The sequence below is a fragment of the Nannospalax galili genome, unplaced genomic scaffold, assembly GCF_000622305.1.
Source record: "Nannospalax galili isolate Female #2095 unplaced genomic scaffold, S.galili_v1.0 scaffold589, whole genome shotgun sequence".
NCBI lineage: Eukaryota > Metazoa > Chordata > Mammalia > Rodentia > Spalacidae > Nannospalax > Nannospalax galili.
Genome location: NW_008360324.1, coordinates 3,155,234 through 3,182,846, shown reverse-complemented (window position 1 = coordinate 3,182,846; position 27,613 = coordinate 3,155,234). Strand labels below are relative to the sequence as shown.

General features: G+C 40.9%; 1 protein-coding gene across 7 annotated transcripts in view; it reads right to left on the bottom strand.

Annotated features, from left to right (window-relative positions):
* The window catches only part of Ano2 (anoctamin 2), a 382,995-nt gene that overhangs the window by 169,168 nt on the left and 186,214 nt on the right, over nucleotides 1-27,613 (bottom strand). For 3 of the 7 annotated variants that reach the window (XM_008825443.2, XM_008825439.2, XM_008825442.2), the window contains 3 exons: nucleotides 21,462-21,622; nucleotides 16,907-16,989; nucleotides 10,575-10,682 (listed from right to left, as the gene is read on the bottom strand). In XM_008825443.2, the coding sequence (XP_008823665.1) occupies nucleotides 10,575-10,682; nucleotides 16,907-16,989; nucleotides 21,462-21,622 (352 nt within the window). Of the gene's footprint in view, nucleotides 1-10,574; nucleotides 10,683-10,899; nucleotides 10,912-11,980; nucleotides 11,989-16,902; nucleotides 16,990-21,461; nucleotides 21,623-27,613 lie in introns of all 7 variants that reach the window. The other 4 variants (XM_008825440.2, XM_029559795.1, XM_029559797.1 and 1 more) reach the window with 3 other exon arrangements.

The window sequence follows — 27,613 nt, the reverse complement described above, 5'->3', positions numbered from 1 at the left end:
TCAGAAATTAATGTAAAAATTTTAAAAACACAACACAGCCATGAAACAGAGTTGATTCACTGAAAACACAAGCAAGAATTACAGACTCTTAGCCAAATTAATCAAAAGGATGAGAGAGAATACAAAAATTAATAAAATTAGAGGTGAAAGGGGAGACATAACGATAGATACCAATGAAATTCAGAAAACCATATGGATGTATCTTAAAAATCCTATACTCAACTAACTTGGAAAATCTAAAAGAAATGAACAAATTTCTAGATTCATATGACCCACCAAGATGAAATAATTTAAACATACCTATGATCAGCAATGAGAGTTAAGCAGTAATAAAAGACCCTACAACCAAAAAAGCCCATGACCATTGTAGAATTCTATCAGATCTTCAGAGAAGAGCTAATACCAATACTATTCAAATTATTCCACAAAAATAGAAAAGAAAGGTTTTCAAACTCTCACGTTCTAAACCAAACAATGATATTAACAACAACAAAATTATAGATCAATCTCCCTGATAAACAGATTCAAAAATTCTTGACAAAATACAAACTGAATTTGAGAACATATAAAAAGATCATTTACAATGATCAAGTTGGCTTCATTGCAAGGAATGGTCCAATATATATAAACATAATTCATCATAAAAGTGGACTCAGAGATAGAAGTCACAGGATCATGTCAATAGATGCACAAAAGACTTTCCACAAATTCTTCATGATAAAAGAGAGAGGAGAGGCTAGGGATGGAGGAAGCATACCTCAACATAATAAAGGTCATATGTCACAAACCTATAGGCGACATCATACTAAATGGAGAAAAATTCAAAGTATGCCCACAAAGAGCAGGAACAGTGCAAGGGTGTCCATTCTCTTCTCTCTACTCCTACTCAATACAGTGCTTGAAGTCTTAGCAAAAGCAATACACAAGAAAAGGAAATAAAAGTCATACAAACAGGAACATAAGATGTTAAAGTAGCCCCTTTTTGAAGATGGCATAACTATATATATATAAGAGGACCTAAAGACACCTCCCAAAAATTCTTAGAGCTGATAATACTTTCAGTAAAGTGGCAGGATACAAAATTAACACATAAAAACCAGAGGCTTTCCTATATACTAATGACAGACTGAAAAAAGAAATCATCGAAACAATCCTATTCACAGTAGCTACAAAACACCAGGAATAAACCTAACCAAGGAAATGAAAGACTTCCATAACAAAATTTTTTTAATACTTTACTATTTTTATATTATGTATATAAGTGTATTGCCTGCATGTCTGTAAGTGAATCGATGTCGTGCAAAGCCCATGGAGGTCAGAAGAGGGAGTAAGATTCCTTGGAACTAGAGTTATAGATGGTTGCTAGCTGCCACGTGTGTGCTGGGAATCGAACCCAGGTCCTCTGCAAGAGGAGCCAATGCTCTTAATCATTGAGCCATCGCTCCAATCCCCATTTAAAAAAAAAAACTTTAAGACACTGAAGAAAGTATTTGAGGAAGATGCTAGAAGATGGAAAGACTTTTCATGTTCATAGACTGGAAGAATTGATGATGTAAAAACTGCCATTGTACCCAAAGCAATCTACAGATTCAGTGAAATCCCAATCAAAATTCCAGGAACTTTCTTCACAGACATAGAAAAAAAAGTCTTAAAATTTATATGAAGTGCAAAAAAACAAAGATAGCCAAAGCAATCTTGGGCAAAACAAACATTGATAGAGATATTACCATACCTGATTTCAAGTTGTACTGCAGAACCATAGCACCAAAAGTACCACGGTACTGGTACAGGACACCTAGATTAATGAAATGGAGTAGAGGACCCAGATGTAAGTCCGCACACCATCAGTTATCTGATGTTTGACAAAGTAACCAAAAATTTTACACTGGAGAAAAGAGTAGTATTTTCAACAAATGGGGTTGAGGAACCTGGATATCAATATGTGGAAAAATAAAACTAGATCCCTGTATCTTACCCTAAACAAAACTCAGTTCTAAGTAGATGAAATATTTCAATATACGACCTGATACCCCAAGAGAGAAAAAACAGGGAGGACTCTTCACCACATAAGCATGGGTAGGGACTTTCTGAATGGGACTCTGGGAACACAGGAAATAAGACCAACGACTGAACAAATACGATCTCACATAAACTAGAAACCTTCTGCACGGCAGCGAAAACTGCTAGTTAAATGAAAAGGCAGCCTACGGAGTGGGGGAATATATTTGCCAGCTATACATCTGATAGAGGATTAGTAACTAATTAGGAACTCGAAAGACTAAACTCCAAGAAAACAAACAAACCCATTAAAAATGAGCTATGGAACCAAACAGAGAGTTCTCAAAAGAAGAAATACAGAGTTAGGAAGCACTTAAAAAACAAAAAACAAACCCAGGTGTCTAACATCTTTAGCCATCAGGGAAATGCAGATTTAAACTACTATAAGATTCCATCTCACCCCAGTGAGAATGGTCATCATCAAGGATACAAATAACAAAAAATGGCAGCCTGGATGTGGGGGAAGAGAAACCCTTATACAATGCCAGTGGGCATGTAAACTAGTGTAGCCACTTTGGAAATAAGTCTGGAGATTTCTCAAAAAAAAAAACAAAACAAAAAAACTAGAAACAGAACGACCATACAACCCAGTCCTACCACTCCCGATCATATACACAAAAGAATTTATATCTGATTACACAGATATGTGTACATCTACATTCACTGCTGCTCTGTTCACAATAATTAGGAAATGTAATCAGTCTAGATGTCCATCAACTGATGAATGGATAAGGAAACCATGATACATAAACACAGTGGAATTTTATTCAACTAAAAAGAAAAGTGAAATGGGGGGAGGGCATGTAAACCAGGTCCAGAAAAACAAACTCGGTATTTTCTCTCCCATATACAATCCTAGTCTTGACTCTTTAATTTTATGTATTTGACATGGAGTAGCCTCTGAAAGCCAAGAAATTAGAAAGGCATAAGTGGGGCCAGTTCCTTAAGGGAAAGATGGTAACACAAAAATAAAATGAGGGTGAACAGGGGAATAGTGCGTGTGGAATGATTCAAGCAGGAGGTGAGGGAAATGAGGAGGAAGGCGAGGAAAGAGAGCTAATCAAAACAAAGGAGCTATGAAAAAGTCACATGGAAAGCTATTTGGTTACCCAATTAAAAATCATAAAAGAGTTCGAAGGCAAATACCCATTCCACATGTCCTTCATAATGGACCTTCATTATCCCTAAGTGCATGACCCAATGTAGAAGAAAACTAAGGTTCAGGGCACCCTCAAAACTGACAATCCACAAAACACTCAGATCCGAAAGATGAGTAGAGATGTCAGTCATAGATACAAATGAAAAGATCTCGACAATAGAATGAGCCTCAAGCCTCACCTTTGCTGCTCTCTTTGACAAACTGGGCCCCTTTGTGTGTACCAAAGAGAAACTTTGCTCACCAAGATGAGTCTGAAAGATTTACTCTATTCTTGACCCTAAATAGTTATTAAGTTACTTAGTGCTTTCAAAAGAGAACCCAGGGGAACTCTGCTCTGAAGACCATCCTGACAATCCACTGAGAGCCTGCATGGAAATCTGGGCACCTGCTCTCCTTGGCTCAGAACGAGAGTCTCAGCCAGGGCCCTCTGCCCTGCTCCCCGTGCTTTCCCCTGCTGTGCACTCTGACAATCACCCAGCTTCCAGGTAATGTTGTCCCAGCTTTGTGAAAGGCTGTACGCTTGTGCATAATTTATTCCACATGTTTGTTTGCTGGGCCTGCCAGAGGCATCTGTCATAAATGTTTCAATGCCTTAACTTTAGATGAGCTTTCTTTTGAAATAATTGTCCCCAGGGTGGTACACAGAACAGTAAATTAACACCCATCTATCCACTTGCCTCCTCCTGGCCCAAGTTCCCTTAGCTTCAGTGCTCCCCATAAAACATTCATGGCCTGGAGCATCACAGACAGTGCCAAGCAGGGCTCAGGAACTGGTTCTGCATCCACATTGAGTATGTATTTGGGTGACAACAAGTTCCACGGGTAGCTCCTGGGATTAGTTAGAGTTATGCATTAAAGTCCTTTAAGTAAAATGCCTTATAGAAGACCTCTTTAAAAATCCACACTTTCCATCGTCCCAATATGGTGGTTTGAATGAGAAATGTCCCCCAGAGGCTCCATATTTGAACACTTGGTCCCCAGTTGGTGGTGCTGTTTATGGAGAGTTATGTGGCCTTGCTAGAGGAAGTATGTCACTGGGGGTGGGCTTGGAGAGTTCACAGCCTAATCTTACTTCTCGGTGCTCTCAGTTTTGTGTTTGTGGTTGAAGATGCGAGCTCTCTGTGCTCTGCTCTTGCCACCACGCCTGCTGCTTGATGCCATGCCTGCCTCTCATGACTGACTCTTGCCCCTCCAGAACCATAATCCAAAATATATTCTTCTTGGTTGCCTTGGTTGTCTTGGTCATAGTGTTTTATCAAAGCAACCGAAAAGTTATATACTGCTCCTTGAATCTTGACACAAAAATGTAGTTCCCCTCCCGTTTGAAAGATTTGGTTATTTGATCTCACTTGTCATCAAATAATCTCTCTCTCTCTCTCTCTCTCTCTCTCTCTCTCTCTCTCTCTCTCTTTCTCTCTCTCTCCTTTACTAGCACAAATACACTCAACAGCTAAACAGCTCAAGAATGGTCTAAAAACTGATTAATGTCACTTTCCCCCATTTTTAAATCTTTATTCTCCACTAATCTTTCAATGCTCCACCCAAACAGGGGCCCATTAAGTAAACGGTAAGTGGCTAATACTGACTGGAGCACTTCATTTTAGTGCTCTTCCAGATGCTCTCAGACCTACTGTCTGTCCCCCATATTCCCCAGAATAATCTGATGACCTTTGTTTACATTTGACTGCGGCGGTGTTCTAGTGGGAGCCTGGAGAGTGGACTCTGGAAGTTTCAAGGTATCTCTCCCCAGTGTTCTACCTGCTTCAGACAGGAGTTCCAGAAGGGCTTCAGAGAGTAGCCTTTAGGTTTCCGGCTCCCACTGGGTAGTCCTGACTCTGGTTTTGGTGACACCAGCTCCCTCTGTGGCCTTCCAGTCCTGAGTGGTAGCCATTCCATATTGTTGCTAATCTCTCCTTGCCTCAGTATCCCCTATTGCCTCAACGTCACTTTGTCTAACACCTTTACAATCAGTTCCTTATATTACGTCCCTCTCCACTGCTCTTCATGGGATGGTTGTACTCTAGCTAACACAAAGCTTCTGGAAGAAAAAGAGACATGGGCTAGAATTAGAAGGGACCAGGTGAACTACCAGAGGGTTGACAGGTGAAGACCAGCTCAGCTTCTCAGTCTTGCCATCCATATTTAGCATCTTGTCTCCATTTAGAGTTTTACCATCTTTTATGAACAGGGGAAGAGATTATACTGGCAGTGGGAGACTTCAGAAAACCTCCAAACTGTCTAGGACAGACTATACTAAAAAAGAGTCTATCTGCTCAGGAAATAAAACCAGCCTACTCTTTTATTAACAGTTCCAGATTCCAGATTTTTCCTTGTAAATACAACCTATATCTATGTTTATATTCCTGAATTCCCTGTACTGTCTGCTGACCCTCTTGCTGTAAACTGAGCAGATTCCACCCACTGCTGCCTCAGGGTAAATAAAGTATCACTCCACTAAGATTTACACAGAACCACTAAGTAGGTAGCAAGTCTGTCTTTTACCAGGCTTTCCAAAAATACCATAGTCCTCCCTGCCTTTCACTTAGGGAAGAAGAACCAAATGGGACTTTTTAAGGGTATATAAGGATCTATTTAAGGGAAGACTCAGGAGCTCCAAGTTAAGAGCACTGCTTTCCAATCTGACTGTCTGATGCTCTGTGCCACATATTAGACTGAGCAAATGACATCCCTCTCTGGACCTCAGCTTTCTCACCTTGGAAACTGGAATCAGACTGGCTTTGAGACTCAAATTAGATAACAGCTGTAAAGCCTTGCACAAGCTGAGCACTCTATAAATGTCACTTGTGTTATCATTATTAGCATTTCTCTGATGTCTACATTCTTGAAAGTCACTAAGAGTAGTATAGGACCAGTCAAATTAATGCCACAGAAGTTAAACGAGGGACCGTCCAATCCTCATGGCACAGCAACACAGGAAATCACCAACTCTCACAAGTGTGGAGGCCACGAAGGGTTCAGCTGCCTAATGAGAGCAATGTAGCTAGTATCTCAGGTTCTGACTCTGAGTGTGCTAACCTTATTTTTTCACAAAATCTAAGACCTCTACAAATATTTTAAAAATTTTGAAAAAATAATGAAGTTAGAGGATTTTGCCATTTACAAGATTTACAAAAAGACATGAAACTAGGAAATAAAAGGGGGACTAGTTGGGAGGAGGAAGGATATTAGTGGGAAGGGAATGAAGAGGGAAATGGGGATGAGTATGACAAAAACACACTGTATAATATCTGAAAATACCATAAGGAAACTCATTATTATATATAACCAATACAGGCTAATGAAGTTTTTTAATTACTGTACTGATGTAGCAATCAAAACAGTCAGCTACTTGCATATTGGAAGACATGTAGATCAATAGAAACAGATCTGTCTAGATTCAAGTTCATGCATTTATGACAAGCTGGTTTTTTATGACGATAACTCAACGGAGAAAATATTCCTTTAATAGACAAGTTTCCACATGTAAGAAATGAATTTACAATGTTTCTCTATATTACATGCAGAAATTAGCTCAAGTGATTCATAAGCCTAGGTATAAGAGATAAAACTATAAAATCCTTCATTAACATTGAGCAAGGCAATAATTTCTTAAGCATGACACAAAATTACAATTGTCAAAAGGAAAAATAGACTAACTCAAAATTTAAAACTTTTGTGCTTTAAATTATATTAACAAAATAGAATGTAGATGTTTATAGACTGTATTATCTGACATGGGACTAGTTCCCAGAATACATAAAGAACTCTAATAATTTGATAATGGTGAATAAATTAATACTTTTTAAACAGGTGAAGGATTTGGCTAGGCATTCTTCTAAAGACATACAAATGGCCAATAAGCATAAGAATAGACGTTCAACATCATCAGTTATTAAGAAATGCAAATTAAAACAACAATGAACTATCACTTCATATCAGTAGGACAGTAAAGCTTAAAACACAGGTGATATGTGTTAGTGAAGACATAGAGAAGTGGTAACTATATACAGCTGGCTAGAATATAAAAGTGTACCCACTCTGTGAAATAATATAGAAATTCTTAAAAATGTCAAACACAAGCCTAATATATGACCCATCAATCCTACTCTTAGACATATACATGAAAATGTAAACACACAGCCAAATAAAAGTCATGCACAAAAGTTCATAGCATTACTATTTTTATAATTGCCAAAAATGGAGACCACTCAAATACCCATCAACAGATGAATGGATAAACAAAATGAATTAAATTCCAAACATGGGACATAATTTGGCAATAAAATTCAGTGAGATACTGATATATGCTATGACACAGGTCAACTTTTATTTTAAAAAAGTACTTTTCCAAGTAAAGGAAGCTAAACGTCATAGACTTAATGATTCCACATACATGAGAGTTCAGAAGAGCAGGTCTACAGACACAGAAAGAACACTAGTTGTTGTCCATAGCTTGACCACAACTGGGTTATAAGACTTTCTTTTAATGTTTATTCAAGTTTTTGTTTTCTTTTGTTTTACAGTGCCGGACAGTAAACAAGGGATCTTGTGTGTATTAGGCAAGTGTCCACCACTGAGCTACATCTGCTACTAGGTATAAGAGTTCTACTTGGGGTAATACAAATGTTTTGAACTTACAGGGACAGCTGCACCAGTCTGTGACTGTATTGAAAACTACTGACCTTGAAGTAGGTGAGATGTATGCTTCGTTTTGATAATTTTTATTTTTAATTAATTAATCTATTTTTATTTTATGTATACGAGTGTTTTGCCTACATGCATGGTGCACCTGGGTGTGCCATACCTGAAGAGGTCAGAAGAGGGCATCAGATACCTTGGAACTGGAGTTGCAGATGGTTGTTGGCCATTATGTGCTTGCTAGGAACCAAACCCAAATCCTCTGCAAGAGAAGCCAGTGCTCTTAACCACTGAGCCATCTCTCCAGGCCCTGATATTTGGCATTTTTGAATCAGGATTTCATGGAGCTCAGGCTGGTCTCAAGCTCACTGTGTAGCTAAGGAGGATAACCTTGGACTCCTAATCCTCCTCCCTCATCCAGGGATTACAAATATGTGTCATCATGCCTGGCTCAAAAATGATGTATGTTAAAGTATGAGAATTAAATATCAATACATTTTTAATGGACATGAGGTCTTTAAAATTAGAGGGAAAAAAAGTAATGGACCTTGGAGACTAAACAGATCTGGAACTGAAAACTGGCTCCCTCACAAGTAGCTATGTTGTCTTAGAGAGAGCTTCTTGTACCACTCTGAACCTCAGTAAAAGGCAGTTTTAGTCATTCTACAGGAAGGTATGTAAGGAGAGAAGAGGGAGTCTGAGGGAGACAGTGTATGGGGAGTCCAGGTGGGGCCTCTGGGGGCAACCAAGACAAGGTAGATTTTGGTTCTTAGTTCCAGTCTGCTCCCCCAAAAGAGGTCCCTTTCACAACTATACCATATTTGATGGTCCCCCAAAGCATCTTCTACAGTGGGTACCAATCACAACTCTTCCCCCAAGCAAGAGCAGAATCCTTCCCAACAGATATCAGTGGAGCAATATGTATTCCCTCAGTATCGCCCATCAACTATAAGATTTATAGCAATGAAAGAAGCATTGACAATATCACCAGAACTGAAAGAACACAAGAAGGATCCTGACAATCAAGTACTGGGCCATGTTTATCCTAAACTATTCATTGAAAAGTTCATTTCCTCCCATTGCCCATAAGGCATTAGATGCTCTGAGCTTTGCATTCTCAACTGTGTAGTGAAAATAGATGCTAAAACATAAACACATGTATCATTCATAATGCAGTCAGATGTTTTTTAATTATTCATATTTCCTGAAAGTTATTTGACCTACCATGCATATATATCCAAGCAATATTTATATTAGAACCATAGCCCCAGTGTGCGCATTCCAGGTCCTTGGCATTCCCATCTATGGAATTAAATTTAAATGAGTCACTGGTCAATAAAAGTTATATGTGATTTCCATAAAATTATCCATCACATATTGCTCTAGGGTGGAGAAAGGTTGCATAATGTTGCCAAAGCTACAGAACACAGAACGCTTGCTTTCTGATGAGGGTAGTGGTGATGATTAGTTTTTCCTAAGAATGAATTCATTATTTCCTTGAATAATTGATGGTCTTGGGCTTACTCTTCATCTAGAGAACACACACACACACACACACACACACACACATATGCACAGGCACCCCCTCTCTCTTCTGTTTAAGGCTTACTTTCTTTTTTAGAAAAATGCTGTATTCTGGGCTCAAAAAGCACCGCATTCTTCTCTTTTGGAACTTGCATAAATTTACATGTTAACATGAATGGTTGCAACTTAAAGAATGCTAAATAAAATGAAATTTGAATTTATATCCAAGATGAAGAAAAGACACATTGAAAAACAACAGATTTTCAATCTTGTTGATTTTTTTTCAGAAATCAGATTTAGGAAAGACATAAACACACCACACACACACACACACACACACACACTTGATTTAAAAGAAGGGCAGCTCTTAGTACTGCCAAGGAAGAAACACATACACACACACACACACACACACACACACACACACACACACACTGTATTAACAAATCACAGCAAATCCTTCACATGAGAAATATGCTCAGACGAACGTGCTCACCCTCACATTCCTTTTATGGAGGCCCACCCAGAAAAAAAAAAATGTACAGAACATCGTGTGTGTGATTCAAACAAATACAGGCATGAGTTTGCCTTTGCTGGCCCTAAGAACCAATTTCATCTTTATGCTTTGATTTCCCCAGTGCATTTTGAACACAGTGTGGCAGGCTGGTTCTAACTAGGCATATTAGAATTCCTGGTTTATCCACATTTATTGCCCGTGTGACTTCTGGCCACTGACATAATCTTTAGACATAACTTTTCTTCATGAGTTTTCCTTTACATACTTCTACTGGCCTCATAGTGGTGTTTGTGAGAATAGCATGTGATAATATTGTACACTTAGGATGGTAGCTAGTATGGAACAAGGACATAGGAAGGATTTAGCTGCTGGGCAGGGCTTTGTATGATGGTGGGTACTTAGGTAATGCTATCCACAGGAACCAGTCCTGAGGTGGTTTCTCTCTTCTCCAACCCACCCTCCCATTTTTTCCAGATAGTACCACAAGGAAAGTGATGGATCCAGTCTCTGTGACAACCTGTTCCCCAGGGGCTCTGGCTGTAGGATGATGGGAGACATCAAGCCCATTCTACCCTGACCCACAGTTACTCTTTCTCACAGCCTTCACTAAGGTCCTCCAAATAACATGACAATAGACATTAACAAATATCACAAGGAGCAATGCCCACAGCCTCTTACCTCATCATCCTCAGCCGAGTTCGCGTCCAATTTCTGGACAACCAACTTGCCACTCTCCTTTAACATTTTCTCTCGAACTTTGGTTTCATACTCTGGCCGGGAGTGTTCCTACACCAAAGATTCAGTAAACATAGTTAGTAAACAGGAAGAAGAATGACCTTGGCCTGTGGATTAGAACCAGACACCACAAGTACGTTAAATTGGGTTTAGACACTATTAGACATGAATTGCCACACAACACAATCACAAGGAGTCTATACCAAGAACACAATGTTGTGGGGAGAAAGGGAGCACAGGACACTTGTTATCACACTGAGAATCAAACCTGGGAACGTTCCTGGGGATGGCACCGGTGTTGAGAAAGCAGAGAGGAGACGTTAACTGGGCAGCTAATACAGTAAGAAGCTATGTGCTTTGCAGAACAGTTTGACAAAGGCAGAGACATTGCACCTGACCATCCCACCAGTTATCCTCAAGCCTCAAACTCACTTTCAAGGAGCCCAGTCCCTGCTAGAAAAACAGTTGTGTCCCACAGCTGGGACTTAGGGCAGCAATAGGACTGCTCTCTTATATTCTTCTTGGGCTAAAATTATATCCAGAAAACATCAAAGTCAAGATGGCCATAGGGGAATCTTAAAACTCACTTGCCCGGACCTGCTTACACAGTACAGGTAAGTGGCTAACTCATTGGCAAGTACATCAGTACACCAATGCTCAAGAGACATCACTGGGTCACTCTGCCATCCAAACCTGTACTGTGAATCACACCAGGCATGGGAAAGAGCACCTAACGAATCAAGAGGACCATGGACAAATCAAATCAAGGCAGGCCCAAGAAGACACATGGCTTTCTTCAAAGGGGACTTAGCAACATAGGTGCGGCCTTCCCCCCAGTGCCCAGCTCCAAAACAAATATCTACAGGTGCAAGGACTTCACGATCCTGCTCATTTACTGATGACCCGTAAGCACAGATTTGGGTGCTGCCTGACAGTGGACTCCACTGTTCACACAGCACACACCTCCTTGTCACTGCCCACATGTCAGAAACTCCAAAGGCCATCTTGCTAGACAACTGACTTGTCTCTAATTTTCTGAAGACAGGCTATGGCATTGGGAGAAACCACCCAAGTGGTTAAGGGCCATAACATATCACAGTGGGTGATGCGATTTAAGTGCTTTTTAAAATTTTATTTGTTACTTTTATTTTATGTGTATGAGTGTATTGCCTGCATGTATGTAAGTGCACCCATGTTGTGCAATGCCACAGAAGTCAGAAGAGGGCATCAGATTCCTCTGGAACTGGAGTTAAGGATGGTTCTAGTCACCATGTGGGTGCTGGGAATCCAACCTGGGTCTTCTGCAAGAGCAGTCAGTGCTCTTAACTGCTGAGCCTTCTCTCTAGCACCTTAAGTGCTTTTAAAGGCCCTCCATCATCACTTAATCATCAGGGTGCAAAGGTCCCTCTCCTTCCACGATTCCTTCTCTAACGGATGCAGTGAACAACCAGCCAGAGTCTTCTCCAAATTCCTGTAGTTTTATAGCTTACATCATACACTGTCACTACTTAAACATTTTTGCCTTTATTCCATGGCTGCTTTGCATGTGATAGTCTTGTCCTTTACAGAATGATTGGCTACCTGTTCTACATTCTTTTTCTGTTTCTTACAGTAACTGGCACCATGCAGAACACACAGAAAGAAGCAGGTGAAGTTCCTTCAGTTTGTCTTTTATCATGATCTATTCTCTAACACAGCATTTCCCAAGGTTTACTTCAAGGGAGTTTTAGCTTAAAAACAGATTCCCAGGCTCTAAAAGACTGAATAATAGTGCCCAAGAAATCACCCTTCTGAAACTCACAATGAACATACTGAAAGCTCTAGAAAGCACTGCTGTAAAGACACCTCCCTGATTTTCTTAAGAACAGCTTTTGACTAAAACAATTAACATCCTGCAGGAATACTTTGAGAAATGTGGGCCGGAAGTTCTCCACCATGGCTGCTGATATGTAGTTACTTTCTTCTACATTCTTCCAATGGAAGACGGTCATTAAAAAGCTGCATCAGGGGCTGGAGTGATGGCTCACCCATTAAGAGCACTGGCTGTTCTTGCAGAAGGCCCAGGTTCAAATCCCAGTACCCAGCACCCATATGGTGGCTAGCAACCAGGGGTCCAATGTCCTCTTCTGTCCCCCACGGGAATTGCATGATATGGGTACATCTAAACCACATGTCGGCATAACACTCATACATATAAAAAAAAATGTTTAACGCTGCATCTATACCCTCTTGTGAGTGTCGTAATGCAGTTTCTAAGCCTCTTCAAACCCCAGGAGTTTCTCTCCTCTTGTGTCCTGTAAAGGAACTAAGGGGGGAATCCCTCATCACACATACCCCTGCTTAGAGGTCCTTTTCAGGCACTGAGGCTGCAGTCTAGTTTAGTGGACAAGGCCTCTCCTTCCATGGAGCTTGTCTTTGCATAAAGGAGGGAACAAGAAGTAAACTGAGACTAGAAATAAAGATGGAAGAAATAAAAGTAGCTGAGAGAATCAGAGAAGGCCAATTTCCACTGACACGTAAAAGCCAAAAAGTAAAGGGCAGGTTACATGGGGATTGGGGGAAGTGTTGTATGCTATAGGAACAGTGAGTGCAAAGGCAGGGATGAGTGTGGGACATAATGTAGGCCCGAGGGGCTAGAAAGTCTCCATGAGGACAACGATAGGAGCTTAGGTCACAAAAACAAGTGATTCTGATTCCTCTACAATGGGAAGTCACTGAGGATATCTCAAGCTTGATGTGATAGGTGAGCAGTAGGAGAGAGCTAGATGGGCAGGACATCCATATTCCCCAGGAACACCTAGGACTTGATGAGACAGAAGCAATAGAGAACACTGAGCTGATGATCCTGCTTCAAAAGAAACCAATAGAGGCCTGGAAAGCCTCTTTGCAATGCATATATATGGGACCCAAAGGCATCCTTCAACATGTCCATTGGTAGAGTCTTTGTGGACACCACAGTGGCAGCTGCACTGGCCCAATAAGTTGGCTCCAGGGATTGGTTGCTTACCCATCTCTTTGCCCGCATAAGAAAGCAAACTCCAATCTTTGTCCATTTACCATCCCCTGCCCCAAGTTTATAAGTTGAGCTAGAGCTAGCTTGCTTATTCTGCATGTTGGGGACACCCTAAGTGTCCAAAGAAGGAGAACGGACTTTGGGTTCTATGTGTATCAGCTCTATTCTTTCCCCGAGCACATGAGTACTTTTTAGTGAATACCACAGGGAAAAATAACATCTTGAGGTTATAAACAGTTAGACTTAGGACTATTCCTGATGCCGGAAGAAAGCATTGGTCAAGATGTAAAATGCTTCATGGTCTTCTAGGATACCTCCCTTCCTCTTCCCAACCCAAGAAGCTTTCACCTCCATCCTCCCCCTCATTCGAATATAAGTTAAACCTACTTCAACATGCAATATTTGTATAAATCCTAGGACTCTTAAGTCACACATACCTTGCTTAGCTGTCCTTCATTCCTTCGCAGGGGACAGAGGTCAGCAGTCAGTGTCCACCCTCATCTGGCCACCAGATGGTCCCTGTTCCTTTATCCCTCACTGCTTCCTGATCCCTGTCTCATAGCAGGGTTTTCCAGCCATCTTACTGTTTCTAATCTAAACCCTTAGCTTCCCAGATCAGGTTGTGATTACTGATCCTTCTTGTGGGTAGAATTTTCTTTTTTAAAATATTTTATTTTTTAAATCATTTTATGTGTATGAGTGTATTGTCTGCATGTATATAAGTACACCCATGTCATGCAATGCCTGTGGAGGTCAGAAGAGAGTGTTGGATCCCCTGGAACTGGAGTTACAGACCATTGTTAGCCACCATGTGGGGGCTGGGAACTAACCCTGGGTCCTCTGCAAAGAGCTACCAGTGCTCTTAATTGTTGAGCCATCTCTCCAGTTCATGGATGGAATTCTTAACCATTTCTTACAACCTGATTTTTAAAAATATATTTCATCTTCCTACCTTAGCCAGAGGAAGTTTATCTTGCCTACTCTCCTCTCTATTCTAAATATTTACAGACCAAGCAGCACCCTGCTGAATGTAACCCTTTGTTTCTCAGAGACTATGCCTGAGGTAGTTCCATTTTCCATACCCAAGCCTGGTGAACGGTACATACATAATGCCTATGTTCAAAATTGAATGGAATGTTAAGGTGCACTTGATATCCTAGCCCAAAATAGGAATGCACTGTAGGCAAAGCTGAGCCTGACCTCCCTTCCTGTCACTTATGCTAACCCCAGGCTATGTGTATGCGGGGCACAGAATCAACCCTACACAGAAACCTCAGTAGAAACATTTCCTATGCTGCAGGCAAACCCAGCCTTGGCCAGGTCCCACTCAGCCTGCAGAGTTCCTCGATCATGTACCTCCGAGTAAGTTACCACAGCTCATTGGGTTGAACAGAAAAACAGGAAACTTAGTTATAGAAAAGTAAAGTGGATTCTGATCCACTCCTATCGGGCCTCGTGCAGGGATTTCAAGGACACTGACTGAGTCATAACTGATGCTTTTGTGTGTGCGAGTGTGTTTACACATCCTCTCAAACAGAGGTATGCTTGCGGGCTCCTTCAGCTCTACTTAGCAGGCTCGCTTAGGTTGTCTCTCACTCACAAAGGCTTCTTGCATGGCATGGTGGTTTTTTTTCTTCCCTTTCTTTGGAGACAGCCTAGCCTTTGGCATTAGGAGAGTGAGAAGTACTTATGCCAACCTCTCACACCCAACCACATCTTCCTTCCTTCCTTCCTTCCTTCCTTCCTTCCTTCCTTCCTTCCTTCCCTATTTCTCATCTATACCCTGATTTCAAACAGGATGAATAGGACAAATATGTCCCACTAGATCACCCATAGTCAAGCTAACTCCTACTTTCTTTTGGGAATACCATTTCGCTCATTTATCTCCAAGAAATGCAATTGTCTCTGTTATTCTTTGCTGTGTCTCTTCTTAACTAATCTGAATCTTCTATGATGGCAGAATCCATATGTGTAGTCTTTCATTTACCAGAGAGTCCATGATGGTTCTAGTCTCTGATTTGATGCTTAGCAAATAGGACTTTGGTAGGTTCATTTATTCACATGGACCATGGAATGGAGTGAGATAGAGCACAACCCATTGAAAACCCATTTTAGACAGGGAAAAGCTTTCTAAATAACGTATTATACATTAGAACATTTAGAACATGGCCTGGATTGGTAGATTCCATTCCATGAGCTGCCATACAGCCCCTGCAATTTCTTAATTTGTTGAGAAGATAATAGCATACTACAAAGTTGGCGAAACACCTTTCAAGATTAAATTGGAGATCTCATTTATTTTCTCCTAAAACATCAAAGCCACACAGCCCAGAGGTCCTTAGTCCCACCAAAGCATATCTCTCCAGCTACTCTAGGAGAGCGAGAAAGATTGATATCCAGCAGCCACTGCAACAGCCATGTCTTGCTTTGCACATGAGTATTCAGGCAGCTGAATGGCCCCTGGACCTTCCAGATACAATCCCTAGTCCTCGTCAACAATACCCACAGTTCCAGAAGTTGCTATCTGATTCTCACATTTGCCCTTCATACCAAAATACATAATATCAGTAGCCCTTGTGTGCTGTAATGCTCAACACAACAGAATTAAGACTGATTGCTTATTCTCAAAAGAACTGGAAGGGGAGACTTGTTCACATACCTTAAATATCACCTGCCCTCAGCTCATTTTCCCGTTTCATGCAGTGTACTGGATGACACCACAGTGATTCAGTGATCTTTCTTCTTCAGTCCTCAACAGCAACCTTCATCTAGTACTCTTGACCTTTTATAGACCCACAGGCATTCTGACATGCTCCAGCTCTTTGATTCATTTTCTCTGACTCCTTGATTTCAAGGTTACTTCTTGTTTATGACTCTTGTGTCATCTCCTCTTTCAGAGTATGCTCCTAAGATATCTGTTTGATCCAAAGCCCCTATAGCCACAGCTGGCCTGAAACTCACTATGTAGCCCAGGCTGGCTTCCATCTGACAGAGATCTGCCTGCCTCTGCTTCCTGAGTGCTGGGATTAAAGGCATGAGCCACCACTCCCGGCCAACTATGTCTTAATAGTTCAAAGAAAGAGGGAGTATCTGAACTTTTGCTCTTAGGGCTTATCAACCACAACCACTAAATGAAGGCACTATGAGGCATCCAGTGACTGTAGATGAGACAGCAAACTTTAAGTGATTATGTCACTTCAGATCATCTATTTTCAGTGTCAAAGTCAAGCAAGACCCCAGAGAAGTGCTCAAGAGAACTCACTTCCTCCTCTTCTATCCCAGTCAGGTCCCAGAAGTAGCCCAGCCGCATCTGTAGTCTCTTCCAGTTTTCCAGAAACATGGTGGCTTAAAAAGAAGAAAAAAATTGATTATTTTTAGAGTCAATTCTGAGTAGCTTTTGAGATACCACTTGCAGAACTCAAATTTAGGAGCTCTTCCCAAAGCATTTAGCCCTGGCTCCTACTTCAGGTAGAAACCTGAAGCTACTAGAAACATTCCACATCCTTGAGTCCCTATAGCATGCACAGTCACCTGTTACCTAACAAGGGAAAACCACTCCGAAAAATGTATCATTAAGCAATTTCTTCATCATACGAACATAATAGAATATTCTTATATAGACAGTTGTAAGATCACGAGGCAATATAATCTTAGCAGGCCACTGCTGTATATGGGGTCCTTTACCAATGGAAACATTATTATGTCACATGTGACTACACTAAAAGGACACATATAAATCTTTCCCCACTTCTAGATTATGAAAAAAAGGCGAACGCCGATCCCCCAAATTAAAAAAAAAATTTGGAAAGATGAAGAAAATAAAACGGAGGGATATTAGCATTTGGATCCAAGATGTCCCCTGAAAGTCATGAACTAAAGGCTTGGCTGTTAGCTGATGGGCTTTGAGGACGTGATTGGATCAAGAAGGCTCAGATCTCATCAGTGAATCAACCAATTGGTGGGTTTATAATTTTATGTGGTATCGGATGGTGATAGAAACTTAAGAGAAGGGACTTAGTTGAAGGGAATCAGCTCCTGGGTTGTGGCTACAGGGACTTCATCTTGTCTCCAGCCCTCTCTGCCTTCTCTCTCTCTTTGTTCAACTCAGGCACAGCATAAGGAAGCAAAAGCTCTGTGTTGGTTGAATGTTGGCTGGATGGCTTCAGTCACCTGGGTAGAGGGAGCTTCAATTGAGGAATTTCCTCCACTGGATTGACCTGTGGGGCATTTTCTTGATTGTTGAGTGATGTGGGAGGGCCCAGCCCCAGCCCACTGTGGGCCATGCCACACCTGAGCAGATAGTCTCACCGAAGAGTCTTGTGTTGTATAAGAAGGCAAGCAGAGCATGGGCCAGGGGAGCAAGTCAGTAAGCAGCGTTCCTTCACGGTCTGTGCTTTGGCTCCTGACTCCAAGTTCCTACCCTGTGTTCCTGCCTTGGATTTCCTCAGTGATGAACTGTGACCCTTTCTTCCCCCAGTTAGTTTTGGTTAATGTTTTTTTCAAAGCAATAGAAAGTAACTAGAACAAATGAGCAGCTACTTAAAGCTACATTTACAGCTTCATCGTGCTGCACTGAGGCATAGGGTTTTCTCCCTTGCATTTGAAGCTTTGTTTCCTGACTTCCTGACACTGACATTGGCCTAGAGATGCTGCAGTCTCAGAGGAAAGTCCTTCTTTATCCTGTTACACTTTACAGTGCCTGAAGAGGATATGCACACAGCAGGACTCAGAGCTCCTATCCAGGCTTTCCATGGGAGAAGGAAGACTGTGGCCATGCAGAAGAGAAGCAAAGGAGTGTTGGGCAGAGTGTCATGAGGGTGAGGGAGCTGTTCTCATTTGCTTTCTATTGCTGCAACAAAAACACTCACCAAAACTGATGGGGAGGATAGGGCCTATTGCACCGTACTCTTCTGAGTGTCAGTCATCCAGGGAAGCCAACACAGGAATTTAAGCAGGGCAGGAATCTGGAGGCAGGAGCTGAAGCAGAGATCAAGGAGGAATGCTGCTTCCTGGCTTGCTCCTCTGGCCTGTGCCCAGTCTGCTTTCTTATGCAACCTAGGCCACCTACCGAGGGGTGGCACTGCCCACAATGTACTGTCCCCTGACAACATCAACCAACAATAAAGAAAATGCTTCACAGACATGGCCACAGACAAAGCCAATGGAAGAAATGCCTCAATTGAGGTTCCCTCTTCTTCCCCGTTGGGTCAAGTTGACAACTGAAGCGCTCCAGCACAGAAGGCCACTATATTCAGTTCACTTCCTGAGGGTGGCATCTATGTGCAAGGTTAAGCAATCTGTTCTGCACACATTCCTCATTCATTGTTGCAGGAATACTACAGCAAAGAATATTTAACCAAATATATCGATGAAGACACGGTCCTTAAGCACTATACCCAAAGTAAGGCACTTTTAGCACCTCGGCTAAAAGCATTGACTTTAGAGAATATTTAATAAACATGGACAGAGCTAGGTAGGTCTGTATTTTCTTGCTATTGGATCATAGCTGGAAAGGAACAGAATTGTGAAGACTTTGAAGACTGCCTGATCCAAATTATTCAGCATGATGAGGCCCCATCTCTTTATTTGTCTTTGTCACTAGGACTTTATTTAAAGTTTAAAGTCAGATCTGCAGTGTGGGCCTGAAGATTCTGACAGACTTGGATCTGCTGACTAGTGTGTTCATGAACCAGGTACCAACAAGCCTCATCCTTACTGCCACCAAGGGCTCACGTCTCCCTCCACACAGGATCGCTTCTTCCAAGCCTATTCCTAGCTTGCCTGGGCCACCCGACACAGTACCACTAATCATAATAATCATGGAAATGAGAGGCATTACTATAGTTTTTAATTGTAATTTGGAGGTAATCATGCCTAGGGCTCTTGGCTGCTATAACTAAATATATAATCACATAAAACACAGCAAGGCTGTTAACAAAAAGATGAAAGAAAGAAAGAAAGAAAGAAAGAAAGAAAGAAAGAAAGAAAGAAAGAAAGAAAGAAAGAAAGAAAGAAAGAAGAAAGAAAGAACCCTGTCCTATACCAGGAAGGCCTGATGCAACCCCACCCTATGTATTTTCTTACTTTCTTGGGTTGGGGTTGTAAATTAAGGGGGCATAAAACTATCAACTCTGTTTATCATGGCTATAGAGCACAGGCAAGGGGCAGTTGTTAAGACCTGAAACTGAAACACAGCTAAAAACCTTGCCTCTCTACAAGAGATGACGTATCCCAGAAAAGTTCATGGGAGACCATGCTTTAGCTACTAGATGGCAGTAATATCTACAAGACAAATGAATAGAAATTAGGGTTGTAACATATTCAGTAACGAGTATGTGATCTGGGTTCTAAATTGGCTCAAGTGGCTTTCAGGATAATTACAAGATGTTATGTTTGATGAAGGGATACAGAGATGCCCATGGCTTCCTGAGTGGCCTTTATCTTTACTTTGTTCTGACTCTGACAAGTCCAGAGCTACAAGACGACAAGGTTCCATTCCCTCTGATTTGCTGCTACCATTGAAAGGTGTCCCAGGTGCTCCCCTGAGAACAGAAACTGGAGTGCCCTCTGGAGGCTTCCGTGGAGATCAAGCAATGCAGGAATCTTTCCAGAAAGCTTTGACTCAGCCCAAGAGGAGGGTTCCACAGGGAGAAGTCTATATTCTTGTTTTCTGGGTACTACTGAGATTATACTTCACTTTTTCTCTCCCTTCCTCCCCACCTCCTTCTCTTTCTTCCCCTCCTCCTCCTCTTCCTCCTCCTCCTCTTCCTCCTCCTCCTCCTCTACCTCCTCCTCCTCCTCTTCCTTCTCCTCCTCCTCCTCTTCCTTCTCCTGTTCCTCCTCCTCAGCTTTTTAGGGATACATCACTCAGGGCCCCATCCTGGCAGATCCTCAGGCCCTGCAGAGGTGAAGATAAATCAAACAGCAGGATCAGAGCCCTGCTGGACTGCAATCCAGTGGGACAGCCCAGGCTCTGCACATTCACTGATGAGTAAAAACCAGGTGGTTACTCAAATGGCCTGAAACATGTTGACTGGGTCCCTTATTAAATACACACGGGTGTGTCATTTCAAAATTATTCAGTTACCATGGGGGAGGGCAGACATTTCCAGTTTGTGAGAATAAATGTGTGTGTTTGTGTGTGTGTGTGTGTGTGTGTGTGTGCGTGCGTGCGCGTGTGTGTGTGTGTGGTCTGATAAGTAATGCAGAGCAGTTTGCTACCCTGATACTCCAGAGAGAATGTAGGAAGTGGAACATGAAGGAACTCTTTGTTCTTCCCTTCACAAATCCCTTTGGTGAGAATATTGAAAACACCAGTTTTGCAATAAATAAAATTTCCACGGTCTAACTCATGGGGTACTGAAAATAGCACTGATACTGGAGTCCGTGGACCAGATTTTGGCTCACCTTAAAACCAGCTAACTCTAACCACAGTAGCACACCAGCATTCTGAGTCTCACACTGCACAGTATCTATGGTTTTACATGACTAAGGAAATGTGCCTGAGTGCCTTGCGGGTTGCCAGTGCTTTTTAGAAGATGTATTGGTTCAAATTCTATATAAGTCATACACAAGACCACTGTGGAGTTAGCATTACTGTCTCTAAGAGAAAGTAGATAGAGTGTGAAGGATATTCCTATTTCTTTTCACATATATTTAACACAGAAGAGGTAGGTATTATATCTAAAATCCCCCTTTGGGTGTAAAGAAAATATGTTGAAATAAATAAATTGAAGGCTACAAATAAATTGAAGTCTGGTTACTGTGCCCACTGAAGGCATGTCCCCGTATGAGCAGACGCTGTGATGACCACTTACCCCACAGAGCCATGAAGATTGAGAAGAACACCGTAGCAGGATTGTCAAACAGGTGGCTGGCCCGCGCAGTCCCACAGGCTGAACTGAGGTTCCAGTAGTCACAGGACTTGTCACACAGGGGACACATGGTAAAGGCATTATGCTGGTCACACATCTCTTTGCTGCAGTAGACAGAGGCTGCTGGGTCAGGAGTGTGCTCAACCAGGAGTTACGATAGGCAAATCACCCCCAATACAAAGACTATTTCCAAATCCATAGTTGAATTTATCAACCCTGTAAGCAATGCCAACACTGAGATTTGATTCTTTTTGACATTTTATTTATTATTTTTATTTTATATGTGTGAGTGCATTGCCTGCTTGTATATAAGTGCATTGTATCATGCAATGCTCATGGAGGTCAGAAGAGGAAGTTAGATTCCCCTGGAACTGGAGTTACAGATGATTGCTAGACACCATGTGGGTACTGGGAATTGAACCAGGGTCCTCTGCAAGAGTAGTCAGTACTCTTAACCACTGAGTCATCTCTCCAGCCCTGGAATTTGACTCTTTACCTTGAGAGTATTAACTTATATTTTATCAAACAAAAACAACAACGAATGAATGAGCCATCTTCTGAGGTAGGCAGCTCCCGGTTACTACTACTAATTCCCCAGAAAGCTGATGACTGTCTTTCAAAGTGTAGCCTGGGAAAGTACAGGCTGTCTTCTCAAACCCTACTGGCTGTCTTACAAATGTGTGACCCTGGTAGGACCAAACATGACCAGCTGGACGAGTACAAGCTCTGATCTCTAAGAGAAGCATGGGAGGAAGGATGCTCAGAACTGGGCTGGGAGTCTCCGTAAGCCATTTTTGGAATGGAAATTCAAAACCTAAGCCCACTAAGAATTAGCACAACCACAAAAAAGAAAGATTAGGAAGAATGAAAAAGGAAAAAGAAGGCAAATTCTTCCAAGGCCTAGATTCTCTCACACTCAGAAAAAGAAACATGAGCCAAATGGTTCCAGTGGTCTGTGTTCTAACCCATTCCAAATACATTTCTATTTAACAGACTGACGAATACATTCACAATTCATTAAGTGAATTGCCAGAACCAATAAATTAAGACTCATATGTAAGAACCAAAGAATTACCAGCCCTGGATGACTTCCCTAATATCCCTCCATACCATATGCTGATGAATAAACTCATTGCTCTCGTGTGCAATATTCCCTCTACAGAAATAGGTAAACTCATGGTTGAGGGGAAAGGGTGGAGAGCTCAGGATTTCATGGGAATGAGACACTGGCCATTCCCCACAGAGCAGTTGGAACCACAGTGCTTGGAGACAGGGGAACCTGCCTGCAAACAACTGATGCATTTGCTACAGAAAGAGGCAGCAGAGGGAGCTGAAGAGCACAGCAGATTAGGGCAAGGCCACTACCCCAAGAGTATTCCAGTGCCCTAAGTGTGAAGAAAGAGCTTCCAAAAAACCCAGAGGATAAGAAATACCTGTCTACTTCCCTTCACAACTCAGTTGAAGAGTGGGAGATTTACTGGAGACTGTCACTTTCTGTCAAGTCCCAGCTTTCTAGACTTCTGTTTGCAATGAGCTATGAAGTCCCCAGCAGGGAAAGGCCTTCTTTGTGAGAAAATGGAAAGTCCAAGCCTCTGAAGAGAAATCTTCCTGCCTTTCCTCACTCACCACTAAGCTCTCCATTGACAATTGTCAATAAAAATGATGCTCACCTCAAAAATATTACATGGCAATATCTCAACACTGTGTTTAGCTGTACTGATTCTGTTTGGTCATGTTCTTATTGAAAACCAGGAAATAGAGTTAATTTCAATCATTTGGACCAGAGAAACCATCACTATGTGATCAGAAGAAACTGCAACTTTCAGAGAAGAAATTAAATTTATCCAGAAAATTCTTTGTCTGTGCTAATTCAAGCAAAGAGAATTGCTTTTAAGCCATGTCTGAGAACATATGAGTTCCTTGATGCTGCCCCTCATTTATATATATATATATATGTATATATATGTATGTATGTATATGTATATATGAGGGATTTCACTCTGTTCAGAGCTTTTGCTTGTTTTCATACACACACACACACACATACACACACACACACACACACACACACACACAACACACACTGAGATACATCCCACTCAATCCAATCTTATTTAAATGTAGTCAAGCCTAAAGGTGAGGAATTGGGGAAAAAAATTATCATTAGCAACCAACACAGTGCAAAGTACTTTGAAATATAGGTACCATGTCAATTATTATTTTTTAAATTAAAGTGTAGGCATCTGTCAATTGTTTGTACAAAACAGTAGCATGGATTCTTCTCAAATCACTTAAATTTGAAGTCAGAATGCTTGGTGTGTACTGGGAGTCTTGAGACAAGCAATTTTAACAGATTTTTGGAGAAACTCTACCTCAGAGCAACTTTTAAATGACTGCATGCCCTGAGAGAGACTGCATCTGGACAAGCTGCAAGATAAGGGAAGCCACGCAGGATGGAAATCACATCTGAGTTATTCACCTACTTCACACAAAACATCCAGATTTCTAGTGAGAAGTAATTGTGGCTATAAATCTAATGGTATATTTCTCCAATCTATCAATTTTTCTAGAAAGCTTAAAAAGGTTGATAAAGAGCCCGACAATCAGTTGACTCGAGAGTAAACGAGAGTAAAGTAAATGAGAGTCTTCGGAGCACAGTTATGAGCTGCAAGGCTCCCTAGCACAGAGCTGGACGGTACAGAGAGGCCATCACTCAGGAAATCCAGACAAAACATCTGCTCTTATGGCCTCAGACCTGAAGTGACCAACTTTTTTTTCAATATGGTTTAAATTAATCAGCTTTCCCCAATGTCTTAGTCAGTCTTCCCCATCCCTTCAAGTAAGTACTGAACAAAGGAAACCAATTTCTTGGGAAGTGACATATATAGATGCACTATAAGTATGTAGAATTATCACCTAGAAACTTACATACATATCTATCATATCAAACTTACTGAGGAATAAAAAGCACTAAAATGGCCCGTGATCAGGATGAGTTTTCTGGCTTTGAACCTGTGCTAGAGATGCAGAAAACATAGACATTGAGGTGAACTGAGCGGAGAATGCACCAAGCTCCACTAGCAAGTTCCTAGGAATCTATGATTTTAAAAATTAAAATATTTCCAAAAATGAAACAATAAATTCAGGCTTGATACCAAAGATGGAAATTTCCAAAATAATGTCCCAGAGAATGCAAGTTTTTATACCAGACCATAATAGAGTAAAACTAGAAAATCAACAGCAAGAGGAACTACGGAAGTTATATAAATACAGAGATTGAAAGTATATTTTTGAACAATCTGAAGGTTACTGAAGAAATCAGGGGGAACTTTAAAAATTCTTCTAATCAACAAAAATGGGAAAAATGTCCTGGAGAACCTGTTATATAAGAAAAACAATACTGATAGAGAAGTTTATAACTACGTCTGCCTACAATTTAAATACATACACACACACACACACATACACATATGTATATATGAGCCAGGTATGGTGGCACATACCTTTAATCTCAGAACTTGGGAGGCAGAGGCAAGCAGATCTCTGTGAGATCAAGGCCAGCCTGATCAGAGAGTTCTAGACAAGCTGAGGCTCCTATCTCAAAAAAACCCAGAAAGAAAGAAAAAAAAAACAGATAAACCTTAAATAAATAATATAATAATCAACTTCAAGGCCTTAGAAAAATAGGAAAAAAAATCAAACCCAAAATCATTGGTAGGAAAGAACTGATAAAGCTCAGAGAAGAAACAAACGGAATGCAGGCTCAAAGCTCAGTAGGAAAAAAGAGCTGGCTCTTCGCAAAAATAAAATCAACAAACCCTTAGCCAGAATAAACAAAAGGAAGAGAAAAAAGATCCAAATAATTTAAATTACAGATGAAAGAATATATTACACCATTGAATTACACAGGTTCATTAGAGGATATGTTGAAAAATTGTATCCCAATAAATTAGAAACTTTAGGAAAATGAACAAATTTCTAGACACATTCAACTGCACCTACCATAAATTAACCAAGACTATACAAATAATCTATATACTAACAATGGCACTGAAACAGTGATAAAGAGTTTCCCAAAAGTCCAAGTCTGCATGAATCCAATACTGGATTTTACCAGACATTTAAAAATTAAAACCAATGTCCTCAAATTATTCCATCCAATAAAGAGAGTAAGAACATATTCAAATTCATTCTTCAAAGCCAGTTGGCTGAACCTGGGGAAACCAGCCTTTTACCTAGGAAGGTTAAGGCAAGAAGATCACAAGTTCAAAGCTACCCCAGGGGGGTACATGGTGAGACCATATCTCAAAATGGTAATGAAAAGTAAAAAGAGGAAAGAGGACTGGGCATATAGCTTGGACTTCAGAGCACCTGCCTAGAATGTGTGAGGTCTTTGTTCCATCTCTAGTAGCCACTCTCCAAAAGCAAGTATTATTCTACCCAAAAGAGAAAAGAACACAGCAACAACAAAACCATACAAACCAATTTCCTTAATGTACCTAGATGCAAAAACCCTCAATAAAATAAGAGGTGCAAATTCAACAACACATAAAGTAGACATTGTAGTGGCACCTTTAATCCCAGTACTTGGGAAGTGGGAGCAGGAGATTAGGAGCTCAAGGTCATCTTCAGCTACATTAGGATCTTGAGGTCAGCCTGGGCTGAGACCTTGTCTCCAAAAAAAAAAAAAAAAAAAATAGGGGAAATACTTCAAGATACTGACTCAAGCTACAATTTCCTGAATAAGAGCCTGATACTTCAGAAAATAAAAGAACTGACACATGCAGTTGCATCAAATTAAAAATCTTTTTTTTTTTTGTCTTTTTGAGACAGGGTCTCCCGGTAGTCCCAGCTCACCTGAACTCACAGCAATCTGCCTGCCTCTGCCTCCCGAGTGCTGGGACTAAAGGTTTGAACAATGAGAGAATTAATCAGCTGAGTAAAAGACAACCTACAGAATGAGAGAAAATATCTGTCAGCTATTCATCTGAGAGAGGATTAATATTCAGAATGTATAAAACAGTCAAGAACTTGAATACCAAAGAAATAATCAATCAATAGACTAACAATATGGACACTTTCAAATGAAACACAAACAGTCAATAAGCATGAAAAATTGTTCAGCATCTTTGACCAGCAAAGAAATACAAATCAATGGGAGCTAGAGAGATGACTCAGCAGTTAAGAGGACCCAGGTTCAATTCCCAGCACCCACATAGTGGCTAACAACCATCCATAACTCCAGTTCCAAAGAAATCCAACAACCTCTTCTGACCTCCATGGGCATTGCATGATAAAGGTTCACTTACATACATGCAGGCATAACCTCATATACATAAAATAAAAATAATAAATAAAATATAAAAAGAAATACAAATAAAAACTACACTGAGACTTTATCATCCCAGTCAGAATAAATATTACAAATGATAACAAATGCTGATGAGAATGCAGAAAAAGGAGCCCTTATATACTGTTGGTTAGCAGGGGTGTAAATTATTACAGCTACTGTGGAAATCAATATTGGGGTTCTTCAGAAAAATAAACTAGGTTTGGGAAGATGGCCGAGTTGGTAAAGTGTCTGCTGTGTAAACAAGAGGACCTTAGTTCAGACTCCAGAACCAAGGTAAAAAGCTGGGTATGGTGGTGGTGTGCACCCATAACCCCAGCACCTGGGTGCAGAGGCAGAAACAGGCAGATCCCTGAAGTTCATTGGCCAGTTAGCCTAGCCAAATTGATGAAATTCAGATTCATGATGGACCCCTTCAAAAATAATAAATAAATGAAAGCATAGAGCAATGGAAAAAAGGCACTCTGAATTAGGACCACCAGGATGATTCAGTAAGTAAAGGTGCTTAATGCCAAGCTTCACGGTCTGAGTCCTGGTACCCATACTGTAGGAGAGAACTGACTTCCTGAAGTTGTCCACTTACTTCCACAGGCACACCATGTATGTGTGCCCACATATATACATACTAAATAAATAAACAAGTAAGTAAATAGACATTAACAACAATAAAACAGTGAAAACACCTTAAATCAACCTTAGGCCTCCACACACATATGTCTAGACATGGACATGCACCTGAACTCAG